The sequence below is a fragment of the Acanthopagrus latus genome, chromosome 8, assembly GCF_904848185.1.
Source record: "Acanthopagrus latus isolate v.2019 chromosome 8, fAcaLat1.1, whole genome shotgun sequence".
Classification (NCBI taxonomy): Eukaryota; Metazoa; Chordata; class Actinopteri; order Spariformes; family Sparidae; genus Acanthopagrus; species Acanthopagrus latus.
The window spans coordinates 14,750,126-14,765,091 of NC_051046.1; the positions used below are offsets into that span (position 1 = coordinate 14,750,126).

General features: G+C 41.9%; 1 protein-coding gene across 4 annotated transcripts in view; it reads right to left on the reverse strand.

Moving 5' to 3' along the window:
* Positions 1-14,966, reverse strand: part of LOC119024751 (A disintegrin and metalloproteinase with thrombospondin motifs 20) — an 84,282-nt gene that overhangs the window by 22,257 nt on the left and 47,059 nt on the right. For all 4 annotated transcript variants that reach the window (XR_005076587.1, XM_037107824.1, XM_037107823.1 and 1 more), the window contains 12 exons: positions 14,643-14,809; positions 14,412-14,541; positions 13,486-13,612; positions 13,145-13,355; positions 12,565-12,729; positions 12,164-12,334; positions 11,038-11,157; positions 9,413-9,520; positions 7,434-7,598; positions 6,376-6,639; positions 3,997-4,158; positions 3,518-3,694 (listed from right to left, as the gene is read on the reverse strand). Coding sequence is in view for 3 of the 4 variants with exons in the window: in XM_037107824.1 (XP_036963719.1) it covers positions 3,518-3,694; positions 3,997-4,158; positions 6,376-6,639; positions 7,434-7,598; positions 9,413-9,520; positions 11,038-11,157; positions 12,164-12,334; positions 12,565-12,729; positions 13,145-13,355; positions 13,486-13,612; positions 14,412-14,541; positions 14,643-14,809 (1,967 nt within the window). In the remaining variant the exon portion in view is untranslated. The remainder of the gene's footprint in view (positions 1-3,517; positions 3,695-3,996; positions 4,159-6,375; positions 6,640-7,433; positions 7,599-9,412; positions 9,521-11,037; positions 11,158-12,163; positions 12,335-12,564; positions 12,730-13,144; positions 13,356-13,485; positions 13,613-14,411; positions 14,542-14,642; positions 14,810-14,966) is intronic.

Sequence of the window (14,966 nt, forward strand, 5' to 3'; positions counted from 1 at the left end):
GTAATACTCAGGCGGTCTCCTGCCAAATGCATTACAGAGAGCTCCATTAATGCAATGGTAAACAGATGTGCCACCCAGCGCCAAAGTTTGATTTGGACTGCGCACGTCTTCTCCAGGGAGATTACAAAATAAAATGTTAAAAACACATAAAAGGAGAAGGCCTGTGGTGTTTTTACACCACATTATGCAGCAGTATGTAGAGTGCTACACATGCTATAGAAAGCAGATTTTAAGTATTCCCCCAAAGACTTAATTATTATAAGGATTACTGAAAAAAAGGCTGCTAAACAGATGGAAGTCAATTGAGGGTCAAATACCAAAATTCCACAAAATGACCTACAAGTTAAATCTTTTCTCTGAACTGTTTACAGTAACTCACGTACACCATATACTGCATTAACATGGTGTACTTGTATTGTATAAAAGTATTCTGTGAAGCCGAATCTTACATGAAAGAATAACTGCTATCTAAACAACAAGCTGTTCCCCTGTTAAAGCAATAAACTTTATTGTCCATGATTTACTATTTTGCAGCTCTTGTGTCTTATTTTCCCAGAGAGACGTGTCTAAGATTTATGTGTGTTTATAACCTACATAACGTATATTGCGCTCCTAAAAAGTACAAAGCAAGTACTTAAGTTGTTAAAGGTGCAGTCTAGTATCTTTTTTTTGTTATTGTCAGTAAAATATTGCATTGAGAAACAACACAAATTTCACAGTTATGTTTCTTTAATAATCTTTACAATGGGGAAAAAAAAGCTAATTCAACATGTTTATGGATTTTTTGCACGTGAATGAAATAAATAGCAAAAAAAAAAAGAAAAAAGAAAAGAACAACAACGAACCAAAATATGCAAAGTAAAGTCTTTGCACCACGGCGTTAAAAAAGCAAATGAAGGAGCGGGAGTGAAACTGCCGGGGCTGAGGAGTCTTGGTTTCAGTGGAAGTCTTGGTTGATCATGACACACACAGCGAGAGAGGCAAAGAAACAAAGGCGGAGACTGCAGACGTCCTCAGTGAGAGGACATAAATAAAGACCAACTGCAACACTTCACCTGAAATATGCATCATGATGGGTTTATGTTGTCATACCTGTGATGCTAGTCAGGATGCTTACACGGCACATTTTTTAAACTGGTGACAAATTGTCTGCAGGAGCCTAAATCTGCACAACCGCTGCAGAGTGCTAAACTCAGAATGCAACACATAATCTATAAGGCCAATGTATTGTGGCTCCTGTCTTGAGTGAGAGCAGTAAGTTTGGCTTAATATGTTACTTTGTCATCAGTTAAACCCTGAACTGACCTTGATAGATGCAGGAATAAGTCCTGAACTGGAAATGAGTTAATATTTTTTGCACTTATAATTATGTCATTTTGAAGCTGAATTTAACATTTTGTTCAACGGCATAAAATATGTCAGTATATAACCCTGTTGAGAATTGAGACACTTCTATATATGTCAAAAAAGGTTGAAAAGGTAAACGTCATTACTCCAAACACGGAAACTCATCCACTCACTCGTCCCTTCTTGTGGGAAGATTTTTAATATTCTAACTCAAACTTTCCAACCTGTGGATGTATCAGTTTATAGTCAAGTAAAGTATTATATAGTACACAACTTGGTCGTGGTGATGCTGAAGTCATGTGCATAGTTTGTTTATAGCCAAATGTTCGCTTTTTATTTGTGGCGTATACATACATTTCATAAAAGTAGTGTTCATCTGTGAAGATTGCCGAGCTGAACAAATAGGAGATCATGTTGATCTTACACACTGTGGCTTGGGGTATTTTTTTTTTTTTATTTTTGACTGTAAATGGCCCCAACCAGCAGTGTTCATGTGACATGGGTGTATGATGACAAATAATTCAAGTTCAGTGTTACATCAATCTGGAACAAAAACATTAAAGCTGCAACAATTAGTAATCTATTGTAAACAAATAAATAAGTTTAATTTGAAAAAAAAAAAAAATCCTTCAGGGAAAAAAAAAAAATAATAATAATAAAAACTGGCCAAAGGAATAAAGAGGCACAGCAACAAATGACTATAACTTTATAAGGAGGAGGTATCTGTGTGTGTTATGTTGCTTTATGGAAAATGATGAAAGCTGTAAAAGAGCGGCTCAATGAAAACCTTGATTCACTGCGCCAGCATTTTTTTATATTATATAAGCTGCACTGATGCTGCATTCCATTAACAGAATAAATAAACTCTTCTTAGCCCCAGAAACATGATACAACTCTGTCTTCATGATACCAACAATGCACCATTGTATAATGTTAAAATGAAATAGCACCATATCATCAAGGCAGGCAAAAAAGCACAGTATCAGCATGAATTGCATTTTAAGAGAAACCAGGTTTAACATCAGACTGACGTCCTTTCACAGATAAATTGTCGGGATTAAGTTCAAAGTGATTTAAATCAACATGTAAGATGATTCATTCCGACAGGCAAAAACAATTGCTTGTGCCCAATGGCTTGACTGAAGCACCAGGTGAAGAAATGTGTAATAACTGTGCAGTTAATAAGCAATTGTGCCTGTTTTCCTATGTGACGCAGACTACATCAGTTAACGGAAAATGTACTTTATTGAAACATAAAATGAAAACTTATATTTCAATAAAAGAATCTTTCCTGTATGGCTTATTTATCGAGGGACTTGCTTTTTCATGTAGTTTTTGGACATTTTGTTGCTATTCTGTTAATGTTTACTTGACAGAGATGAAGCCTTTCTAAATTGCATTTCAACTTAAGTAAAAAACAACAAATTATCAAAAATAGGAATGAAACATGTTTTGAAAATATTTTCCTCTGTACAAACTGCATTTACTCATAAAGAGATATGAGAGGTCTGACCAAAAGCACCAGCAAAAATATTAAATATAATATTCAGTAATGAAAAACTAGCTACTTGATAAACAAAGTCATACTGTACAAAGATACATATACAAGATACACTGACAGTCATTTGTTGCTGTTCAATAAAGTTCATAATATTAACTCTTATACACAAATATACACTTGTGTACTGTGGATACAGGGTGAAGACAGCAATAACAACAAAGAACATTTACTTCACGCCTCATATATGAAATAAATATCTTCTAGAGTTACGTCTCTACAAATATATGGCATTGTTGGACAACACTGTCCTGATTTATACGTTTTAATTTAGAGCCTTGGCTCAAAATGGGATCCATGTGTTTTTAATGATCCCCTAAGTGGAGCAGCATTGTGTTTTTGTGTATTTTTCTCTTTTTCTTTTTTTTTTTCTTCTTGATTCTAATCAGCACCATGCCACTGCAGGGCCCATCTGGGTGGGCTAGAGCTGGCTAGCCAACAGTGGCGCGAGAATACCCGCGCTCACTTCAGGATTCCCTACAGTTTTAGGCTAAAAAGCACACTCAGTACACAGGTCTGATGTCATTTCAGCACACACCATGTCTACTCACAGTGACGCGCCCTCAGTGAGGAGGATAAGTGTTGGAGAAAAACGAGTTAGTACTATCGTACCGGCTTCCATGGTCGGCGGTGCCAGGAGGCAGAGCCTGGGCAGGGCTGCAGGTTGCATTGCTCCATGTTGGGCGGCTTGTCCAGGACGTCGCAGTTGTAGTCGTTGAGCCTCTGTCCGTTGGGCCTTTGACAAACCACAAGGCGAGTCCTCCGCCCTCCACCACAGGTCTGTGTGCACTGAGGTTAGCAAACAAAAGATGATGTTTAACAATGATGCATAATAACATTCTATAATAATAGTGTGATTCATGATGTGTGTATGTGTGTGACACAAGGACCAGCGTCCTTTGACCCAACTAACAGTTCTCTCAGAGTGAGAGCAGACAAATGCCTGTGTTTAAGTGATAAGACAGCAACTTACATGGAGACAGAGAGGACACAACAGACGATAAGGAGGAAACTCACTCAGGAGTTGTGTGGGAATCGTAATAAGGTTCACGATGAGTGAGTGGTGCTTTGAACTCTAGATCGAGCCTCACCTCTCCCCAGACGCCGTAGTTCCACAGAGGGCACGGTCCAGAGTCGCAGCTCTTAGACTCGGCAGGTTTGACCCTCTCGTCACAGTAGCTGTTGCTGCGTCCATCAGCATCCTGACAGACCACCACTCGCCTCTGGAAGCCTCCGGCACAGGTACTGGAGCACTACAGAGCGCATAAAATGTGTCAGCTAGGACTATAACACACACACACACACAGAAAACTCACAGACCATAATTGGCTGGATTTGGATGATTGTCTTGAGTATTTTAATTTGTTTAAAGATACTTTATGCAAGAGACCCATTAGGAATCATGGAAATTCATTTTAATGGAAGTGGTGGGATGGAAATATATATTTTGTTTTGTCATGTGGTATATACTCTGATACTTTACTCAGGTAAAATATTCTTCACTCAAACGTTGTAGATGTGTTTGTGAAAATGTTTCAATTAGTATTTTATAACTGTCTCTCTCGGTCTTTCTTTTTTATATCCAGGTCAAATACAACAAATTTTAAAAAATGGGATCATGGGAATTTGGTCTTTTGAATGTTTACTAACCAGGAAACACAGGTACACTTACAAAAACACAAACAGAAGTGCATACACAGCACAGAGTCTGCAGTACTGAATTTACCTGAGTTTGACTGAAAGCAAACCCAGGTGCACTGTTCAAAATAAAAACCTCAGTCCATGAAAGGCTGTTCTCAGACATCGAACAACACAGCCTTGGACAGAGCAGAAGGTACACTCTGCATCCAATTAAAATGACACATCCCCACTGTCAACGGGAGTGAGTACATTCAGTGCTCCCAACATGTAGGGGAGGACATCACAGAGTGAGCCTGAACAGCAGTGCTTCCAGTCAAGTTCATTACGTGACACTGAACAGTGTACTGCGATGAATGCCTCTGCTGGGGGTGGGGGGGGGGGGGGGATTCAGAAAACAGAATAATGTTTTTTCTCATGGCTTCCAGAAGAGGAAACTACACAAAACAGGTATTTCTAAAGGAGAGTTTCACGGTAAAATAGCCAGGTGCTCTTAACCTAACCTTAACCAAAATTCACCACTTTTGTCAATTAGAACTCATCAGGGGACAAGTTCTCTATTTAAAACTACACACTGGGCTCTATTTTCATGCAACACAAATGCAACACAAGGAAAAAAACTCATGCTGAAAGAGTACATGGCTACCAGGATTTAATCAACTGAAAATGAAGGACCGCATGCATTCTACAAGTGGGTCTGGATGCCATTGTTAGTTAGAATCACCCGTTACTTTGGGTCATGTGCAAGCCACAAATTGTTAAAGGTTCATTTGCACCTTCACCATACAAAGCCAGAAATAGCTCTTCACACGTGGAGTTGAAGGCCTGGCTTTCGCTCTGTTCGCTCTGGGTCCATGAGGGCAATTTCATGGCAAAATGGATGACAGAATAATTGTTTGTGTCCAATCAATTTCAGCTTAAGAAGAATCGACTGTTTAGCTGGAGGTAACCTTGAATTTTTCTAGGTTATACACCTTCTGGATAGAGCCCTGAATGTTGAAACATGCACTGAACCACCACAGTACACAGTACAGTATACTCTAGTCGCATACTTGTTAGTCCTTGTATTGCATTGCAATCGGGCCTTTGGTGCTGTTTGTAAAATCCTTTACCATGTATGGCTCCCTGACATGAAAACATCTGCTACCTCCATGTTAATGCTTTCACAAGAATGTGTTTACAGACTTATACGTGCCTTCATAACAACACCTATGCACTCTGCTGTCCATAAATAACAAAAAACATTGAATTCTTAAATGGATTTTCATGCGTGCATTCAAAAATATTGATTAGTGTCTTGATACGTGACAAGTGGGACATTTTCTGTGGAAGTTTTTTTGTAAAACATATTTGACTAAGCATGTTAAGCCTCATATCTTGCTAAACTTAAACATGAAAACAACGTGGAAGGAGCCTTGGCTTGCGATACTTGCCATATCTTGGATTCTGATGGTGTTATAATTCTTGAAACGTGGTACAACATCAATCAAACACTATTTTAGGCAAAATAGAAATATCTATATGTATTTACTACCTTAGGCTCCATTTTCAAGGACGAGTAATGAACAAGGCATCTGCTTTTGCCTTTCAATCATTTGGATCCGTTGAACACCATTTCCTCTGTGTCCCTTCCAAATGGCATGGCTCTAGGAGTTATATTTCAAAAAATATAGAACCCTAAAAATGACTTCCCATCTTAGACATGGAACGAACACCTATATCTGACTAACACAGAATGACCAATGTAAATAACGCACATTCTGACCAGAATTTCTAAAACACATCTACCACAAGAAAAAACATTTCTGCACAAGAGCACAGTCTGAACATACTGCTCCCCAGGGTCCGGTCCTCCACTGGTTGTCTGCTGAGGGCACATTCCAGCTGCTGTGGCCGGGATGGCGTCCTGGATCCTGAGGATATCCGTAAGGCTGGTCGTTGATGCGCTGGCGGTGGTAGGAGCAGGGTGCAGCGTTACACTCCTGTTCTGTTGCAGGCTTCTCGTCTGGGTCGCAGAAAGACTCCCCCACCGGCTGGTGGTAGTTGGAGCAGACCACCTGTCGGGTCAGTCTTCCCACGCCACAAGTCACTGAACACTGGGGGGACAGGGGAGAGACCATGGTGTTAAAAACTGAGGTGATGGGGAGTCTGTCAATTTCACTAGCAAACAATGATTTAGATTACAACATTTGTAAGTAATTTAATCTTGAAATAGGTCGAAATCTCATTTAAGATACGGACTATATCGCTTGCAATGCTATGAGAACTTTGTAAACTGACTGATGTGATGAGAGGGAGTGAGGAAATGTCACAATATCCCATTGTTTACCCATTTTCAGTTATCTTTTCAAGACATTTCCTTCATGTATTTCCCTAGTGAGATTACTGTAGTACATTTTCAGGTTCTAAATCAGCTTTTCGTGAGTGTTGTTTTTATTGATTTCTCCCATGTATTGATTCATGATGTGCAGCCTTGTGATGTGAAGCCCCTTGAGTCTGTAGCTGCGACTACAGCAGGAGTAGAATTCTTAAAAAGATACAAATTTAATTAACATAGACGTTGTGGTCAAAGATGTTTTTCGAGGGGGTTTCATTTCACATGAACACATGATTAAAAGATTTGAGACAGCATCACTGTAAATTATCCCTGGCTCCCCCTGACTGCCAGTTAAACAGTCCCAATGCTGGTATGTTGGTGACGTGATCGAGAGTTTTGGCTCCCTTGCCTTGCTGTTATTCACAAATCAATACTCAACTGCCCAAAATCACAGAACATGCCAGCTTTGTTTCAGGGTGATTTTTGACACTGAGCATGCGGGTGATTACTGGAAGTCCCCAGAGTGGAAAACATCTGTATTGATTAGACACAGTGATGGATGTTTTTACTCACAGGAGACCACTCCCCGGAACGCCACTGGCCACAGGGGCTAAAGCAGGAGGAGGTCTCTGGGGGGCGGGGCAGGTGGGCGCAGTGTGATTCGTCAGCCACTCCTCCCTGGGCATCTCTGCAGCTGACATAACGCGCTCGCTTCCCCTTGCCACAGGACACCGAGCACTGGAAGACATGCGGATAGAAACAGAGCTGGGATAAACATGTGTCTAATGCAGAATTTTATTATGGCTTGGTTCACCCATTGCGTCCATCCACTTTTTTTCTGAATCAAAATTATAATGAGGTAGAGTGCAACAGTTAAGAAAATGCACCACAGAACTGACGAGGTTTGTGCCATGTAAGCTGTGTAATAGCCCTTAGTAGTAATGACAGCATACTATGGTTTGTATACAATACATATAATGTCTCCAGAGGTCTGTTGTCAAATTTCGATTTATTGAAGAGAGTGAATTGTCTCTATTATTATACTGTTGTGCTTAACTTACCGAACAAAAACCTTGTTATCTTGTTATATTCATCATTTATCAAGAAATTAAAAATGTTCTGCCCTCCCTGTGGTATAAATGATGGTACTGAATTCCTATATTTTTCAAGGTTTTGTATCGAAGCTTGAAGTTCTAGTATTGTGTATTTGTGTAACACTAGTATATAGTATCTGTATTGGACATAATTAGCCAGAGATTGTACAGCATATATTATACAAGCTGCATTTCTGTTTAATTTGATGTTTTAAACAGTCCACAAAAAAAAGCATTCCTGATTGCATTTCGGTGCAATAAGATTTTTGTGTGTACATCTCAATCATCTGAACTACATGTTTGATGCTTTAACATCTCATTAATAACAACATTAGGTTGGAGACCATAGTGTCACTTTGGGGTATCAAAACAAAGCAACATGTCTTCAACATTACAGTAAAAACTGACAACAGAAATAAACAAATAAAATGAAGTAAATAAAGTTTGCAGATTTCACGCATGACTGCTATGCAAATCAAACACCAGTTGTACACCCAGAATTGACTGTTAGCACAATGTTGGTCCATACTGCAGTGACCTGATGGTTAGGGTTAGGGTGTAGGGCTGGAACTACTGTATTGTAGATTATTTACCTGGTGTCACAAAAACATTTATGATTTTCCAAACCATTACTCTTGTCCTGAGATGACTGTCTGAGCTACTTCCACCTACTTATACTCTCTATAGAAGTATCCCTACCACGTCTGTGAGACATCACAGTAAACACATGTGAGGGGATGAATACCTAATGCAATCAAATGGCTCCAGCTCAAATAGGCACGTTAATATCCCCCTCATATCAATGACACCCTAAAGAGGATGGGAGTTCGGCATGCTCTGGGGGAATGTAGGCATGTGTTTGTATGCATGTGTTGTGTGTAATATGTGTGTGGTGTCTCTAAGACCACACTGGCGCTAGCCTCTTTGACATGTGAGCTCATACCGACGTTCAGATTGACAGACGGGGTTCAATCTTAGAAACCGTAGACTCGTGTTTAGATGGAATCTGGTTTTCATTTGCGACGAGTAACAATGCAAAGTATCAGAGAGACAGAGGGGCCTCTCAGCCCAGACAGTGGAGCCTGTGTGTGTGCGTGTGTGTGTGTGTGTGTGTGTGTGTGTGTAGATGCAGCAGGGGGTAGAAGAGACAATGCCAAAGAGGATCATGGTCCTGTACAGTGTGTGCTGTCTGAAGGAATGCTGGGGTATACAATAAAGTTTAATACCTCAACCTAATATGTGCACACACATATGCAGGCGACCCATCACATACACACACAAATGCTTACAAACTTTTTCATCCCTATTCTGAATTTGCATAGAAAGCTAAATTTGATTCCTGAGCCCAGCAGATAATTTTAGTTCACGCTTTTGTTTACATTCTCTGGACTCTTTAAATAAAACCTAAAGACTCTAATGTGCTTAGATGGACCCAATAAACCCTTTTTGATTCCTTACCGCGGTCCAGGAGCCGTATCTCCACTGGGTCAGCAGCTGGGCTGAGTTGTCGGGCCGAGGTGTGCTCTGTGTCGGAGAGGCCCACGGACAAGCCGGCATCTCACAGTCCTACGAATGCAAACATGCAAAATAAAGTTAACGACCCTGAGGTGGTGCTCTTAAATGTGCCAAAGACATTTCTAAACACATTTTAAAGACTCCCTTTGATGCAACGATTCAGTACACTTTGGGACTCTAATAATAAAAGTCCTGAGGAGGAGGAGGTCATAGAGAAAAACATTGAAGGAAAACAAAATGCTCATGGAGGTCATGTATACATCAGTAGAGGATGTCGGCAGCTGTAAAATGCTCTTAAATGTTTAGTTCCAATTTCCAAAAGCTTGTAGACTCGCCTCACACATCATCTGCCTGTACCGAAGTGACTTCACTTCCAACGGCTGAGACAGATCATCTGTCTGAAGACTGAAAGGTCATCAGCTCAACGCACTCTGTGTCCATCACTGTCAAAGGGCCCTCATGCAATACACTTGAACCACTACGGTAGGCGTGTGCTGCAGCCTCATGCTCTTTGTCCACTTTGACACTGGACTCTGGGTCAAAGCACAGCAGGACAGGCGAACGTATAAAGAGGCTGCTGACGTAAACCAGGTCACGACTTTTGCTTCACTGAAGTTTGTATAGAGGTCATTTGGGAGCATCATCAAAGAGAGCAGATCAGGGGCACTTTGCAGGTGATTGGATCTGCTTTGAACGGATGACCACATGACTGACAACAGCTCTCCAAAGCTAAAACATCCAAATAAAACAATAATTGCGGTAGTTCACTGAGCAGTAAAATCACACCTAAAGTATCCTTCCTAATTAGACTCTGAGTAACAGAAGTTGTGTTATGATGTTGCTTGACCCTTGATTTTTGGACTTAATGTGATTGGTTTAAGTCATTGCTCACAAAGAATGTGAGCTGTCATCATCTAAGCCATCGAAGTTCCTGATTAGTCTAGCAGTTGTCAGGCTCAGTCAGCCCTCAGTAGCTGTCTGCTGTCTCAAATCATATTGCAAATAATAAACTGATGAGATTTAAAGTTGTACTACTACAATTTGGATCAAATGAAAGCTCACACTGATAAACCTGAGAACTATCACCACTGTCTACAGTTCTACTAAAAAATCATTTTAGCATCTCAAATTGTTTTGCTTTTCTGGCCCTGCATCCAACCCCAGAGGGCACTTACATTAGTACATTTTACAGTTTTTTTTCCTGTCAGCTGAGGCATATTTTGAGCTGTCAAAAAGCACCCTGCTTATTACAAACTGCATTCTCGACTTATTGGATACATAAAATCGGGAAGAAAATAACTTCTAACCATTGCACTCCTTGTAAGAAAAAAATTAATTACAGTACTTATAATGAGCTCTGCATCTTGTTTTCAATCTCATATGATGTACATGACATCTGCACTCAATCTTGTATGCATCATTTTATGCTATTATGACTTGCATTTTTATTTCTTTACCCCAGGAGCAAACCGCCAACTCTGGAACAAATACGGGTGAAACCTTGAATCAGTTGAGAGAGTGTGTGAGAAACTATGAACAGTTTTGTTTTTCTGTGTGCTTTTTTCCACCTGACTGTCTCTGGGCCTCGCCGCTGCATTGCACTCCCTGTCGTCTACCGTGTCACCGTAGTTCCCCGACACACACCTCACAGCTCTCATCTGGTAGCCATGGCCACAGGTCACTGCACACTGGAAGACAAAATCACACACAGACACAGAAGTCCAGTCAATGAAAGCTATCTCAAACTCTATCTAAGTATGTCAAGGTTGATATCTCAGACGGGGCCTCAAGTCAAGGTTCAGCTCAGTCGAGCCTGGGTAAGCCTTTAACATGCACACTCACACACATATGGACACATGCGTTCGCGTACACATCCAGAGTCTCGTCTCGACCCTTTACCCAATTCTGCAAGGTGGTGTGACCACACTAAGGTACAACGCGAGAGCAGAGGAAGTGCCACAGGATAGGTTTATTTGAGCAGCAAATTATAATCACACAGGCATTAACCAGCCAATATATTCCAGCTCTGTAAATACCAGTAACTTCATTCAGACATGTGTGGGGAGGGAATTAGATTTATATGTATAATCTAGACTATGAATGGCCAAAGACACCCATTCATATGTGTTTCATTCAATTTGTGAGAAATCTATACAGAAACAATTGGAAACGTAGTAATTTGAATGCACGGAAAAGTGTGTACGTGTGCACGTGCGTGTGTGTGTTTGTGTGTGTGTGCACTGTGGGTCAGGTTTAGTCTGACAGGATATGAGGGCAAAGTGAAAGCACCGTGGAGGAAATGGCAGCTGGAGTCGGAGCACACTCCTCCGTAACACGCCGGTATATCATGTTACACACACACACACACACACACACACCCACACACACACACACACACACACACACACACACACACACACACACACACACACACACACACACACACACACATAAACTTGAAATATACACTGTCACTCCCACACACCACATTCACTCACTGTGACCACACATACACATGTACACACTCACACACAGAGTATCAGATACAAGTCAAACTCCTAGACAGCGAGCCACACGTGAAACCCATTTCCTCAGTCAAACACTCCAAGTCACTTCGCCACAGTGTGTCTGTGTCTTACCTGTGTGCGGGTGTGTGTGCGCATGTGTGTGTTTGTGTGTGTCTGAAAGACTTACAGCTCCCCAGACGCCGACCTGCCAGGACGCACACTCGGGCAGCTCGCAGCTCCCGACGGCGGAGGGTTTGCTGGACGGGTCGCAGAAGTGCTCGCTCACTTTTTCTTGCCCAGCTCCCGCGCTGCAGGACACTTGTCTGTGCCTCATCCCCTTCCCACAAGTCACCAGACACTGGGCGAGGAAGGTGGGTTTGGCGTGATGGTAGAGAAAAAAATGTGATTTATTTTAAAATGTGAGTATGTGTTGACAACACGACTCCATTTCTACCCTGTTTCTGCCATTGGGGGAGAACAACACTGATGGAAAGCATCCAAGTACTGCACTTATGTACAATTTTGAGGTACTTTTACTTTACTTGAGAATGATCTGTAGGGTATGTGATATGTGTGAAGCATTCCTACCTCACTCCACTCGCTAACAGTCCACTTCGGACACAGTTGTTCGTTGCAGGCCTCAGTGTCCCCCCTCTGGTATTCGTTACACTCCCTGTCCACCAGCCGTCTACCCAGGTTGTTCATACAGTACGACTCTCTCCTGCGGCTCCCACGTCCACATGTCTTAGAGCACTGTGGAGAAGAGAGCATTTGACATGTTCAGTTAATCATTGCATTGTGTTCATCCAAGTTGAACTTCCCCTGATGATAAAATAGGGCAAATAAAAAAAATATGTTTCACAGCTTTTCAAGTTGGCCTGAGATGTTCAATAAACCTTTCTCTGCAAAAGGTGACATAGGATCGACCCAAAAGATGCGGACATGTGACAAATTAAAGGAAAAGGGATCGAACGGGACAAGTTGACTGAATTCATGCCAACGAAAAAGAAAGTGTCGCTGTTCTTTTCCACTCAATTATTCAGGTTTTTCCTTTAATTTGACACCTGCCCATCTGGGAACAGCGTAACCCTTGAAAATATGGCCAAAATTATACCAGGGCCTCACTTTTGTTTCCTTTCAAAGTCTAAGATTCTTCCATTGACTGTACCTGTGACCAGGCACTGTACTGCCAGCTCTTAAGCAGACAGTCCCCGTGGCAGGGCTCTCTGGTCTGAGGTTTGACGGTATCTCCACAGGTGCTGGCCTCCATCCTCTCACTCTGCCTCTTTATCAGGCTGTACTTCATACACTGGACATCCAGGCTGCGGTAGCCTGGGCCACATTTAGCAGAACATTCGCTCTTTCCAGCAACATGCCACCTGTGTGAGAGGAGATGCAGGTAAATGTTCCTCTGTGTGTGATCAGTAGGCAGCTGTTTTCTGAGTGTGTGTGTGTGTGTGTGTGTGTGTGTGTGTGTGCGTGTGCGCGTCTTTGTGTATTAATGCGCACCTGACTTCACAGTCAGCGTTGCAGGGCTCAGCAATAGCAACAGGACGAGGTAAATGTTCACAGCGTTGATCCGACACCTCGAGGTGGTCACTCTTACGCACGCACACTGCCTTTCGTCTTCGCTCACCTGCAAACACCACACGTGCGCAGAAACAGATGAGGGAAAGCTGAGTTTAAATCTGACAGCATCTGGCAGACAGGTCACTCGACAAAATATCACATTTTTTCACCTTTAACAAGCCTAACCAGCTTTCTGACACCGGGTTCTTCATCGCACGACCTTAGGGGTCTGTGTTGGTCTAAGACCCCACAAATATATCCTTTACTGGATCCCACTGTGCACTCTGACCTGCTGGAAGCCTGACTAGCTTGCTTCTTAGAGGGAAATTTGAGGAGCTTAGTCGGGTTAAGGCATAGGGCTAAAGGGAAGGTGTCGGGCGATGTGATAGGCCGGGGTCATATTGGGGTTGCCAGGAAAGGGGATTTATGGAGGGAGGGGTGAGTGAGTACATTTTTTTAAATCCAGAGGTGTGTGTAAGTGATGCAAGAGAAATGCTAATCCTAATGTGCTCTGACACTTGGATCCATGTTCACGTAATAAGAGTTGCAGGACACAGTATGGTTCCTATAAATCTCACACTTTTTAGACTTTTGGTGGTAAATTTCTTGGGTTTATATCCAAAGGAGCGGTGAAATTTGTGAGTCAGTGGGACCATGAGGCTCCACGGCAATAAAACTTTCTTGACAAGAGCGAATATTGCAAAATATGAAACAAATATAGCCCTAATGTGTCTGAAATATGTCCTTGTTCTTGTATAATGGGTGCACAACAGCTCCCAGATCTTAAGTGCACTTGTAACACTTTGTCAAATGAACTGAAGCCAAACAGAAATGATCATGTTGTAGAGATTTGGCGGAGCTTTTACCCTGACAGATGCGGTTGCACTCGAGCCAGGAGCCTGAGGGATCCCACACAAACTGCTCCCTGTGTTCCTCGATGGGTATGTTGAAGGAGTAACGGACATCAGGGTTGTAGAGGTTTCCAACACACAAGACCTGCGTTAAAAAAAAAAAAAAGAAAAAAAAAAGAATTACGGTAAAGGCAAGGTCGCAACACTGATAAAGAAAACAAAGATGAGAAAGCTGCCCACTAATACCTGCAGAATGAGCTCCTCCTCTATGCGGTCAGTGCAATTGATGCGCTCCACTTTTGTGTCCGAGCCGCTGTACTCGATGACGGTTCCCTTGAAGGTGATTTCCCTTTTGAACATGGCCACCACAAAGTTCCCATTCAGGAGGGAGTTGGACTGGCTATCAGATAATGCTGGAATAAGAAACGGGCAGATAAGAACAACACGTGTGACCACAAATCATAAACAGAACGGGGCTCCATATGCGAAAGAGCTCAGTGTTAAGTAAAGGAATGTTTCCTAAAATGAGTTTGTTTCTCTTGCATAGTTGAGGTTTTGGGAATGTTTACG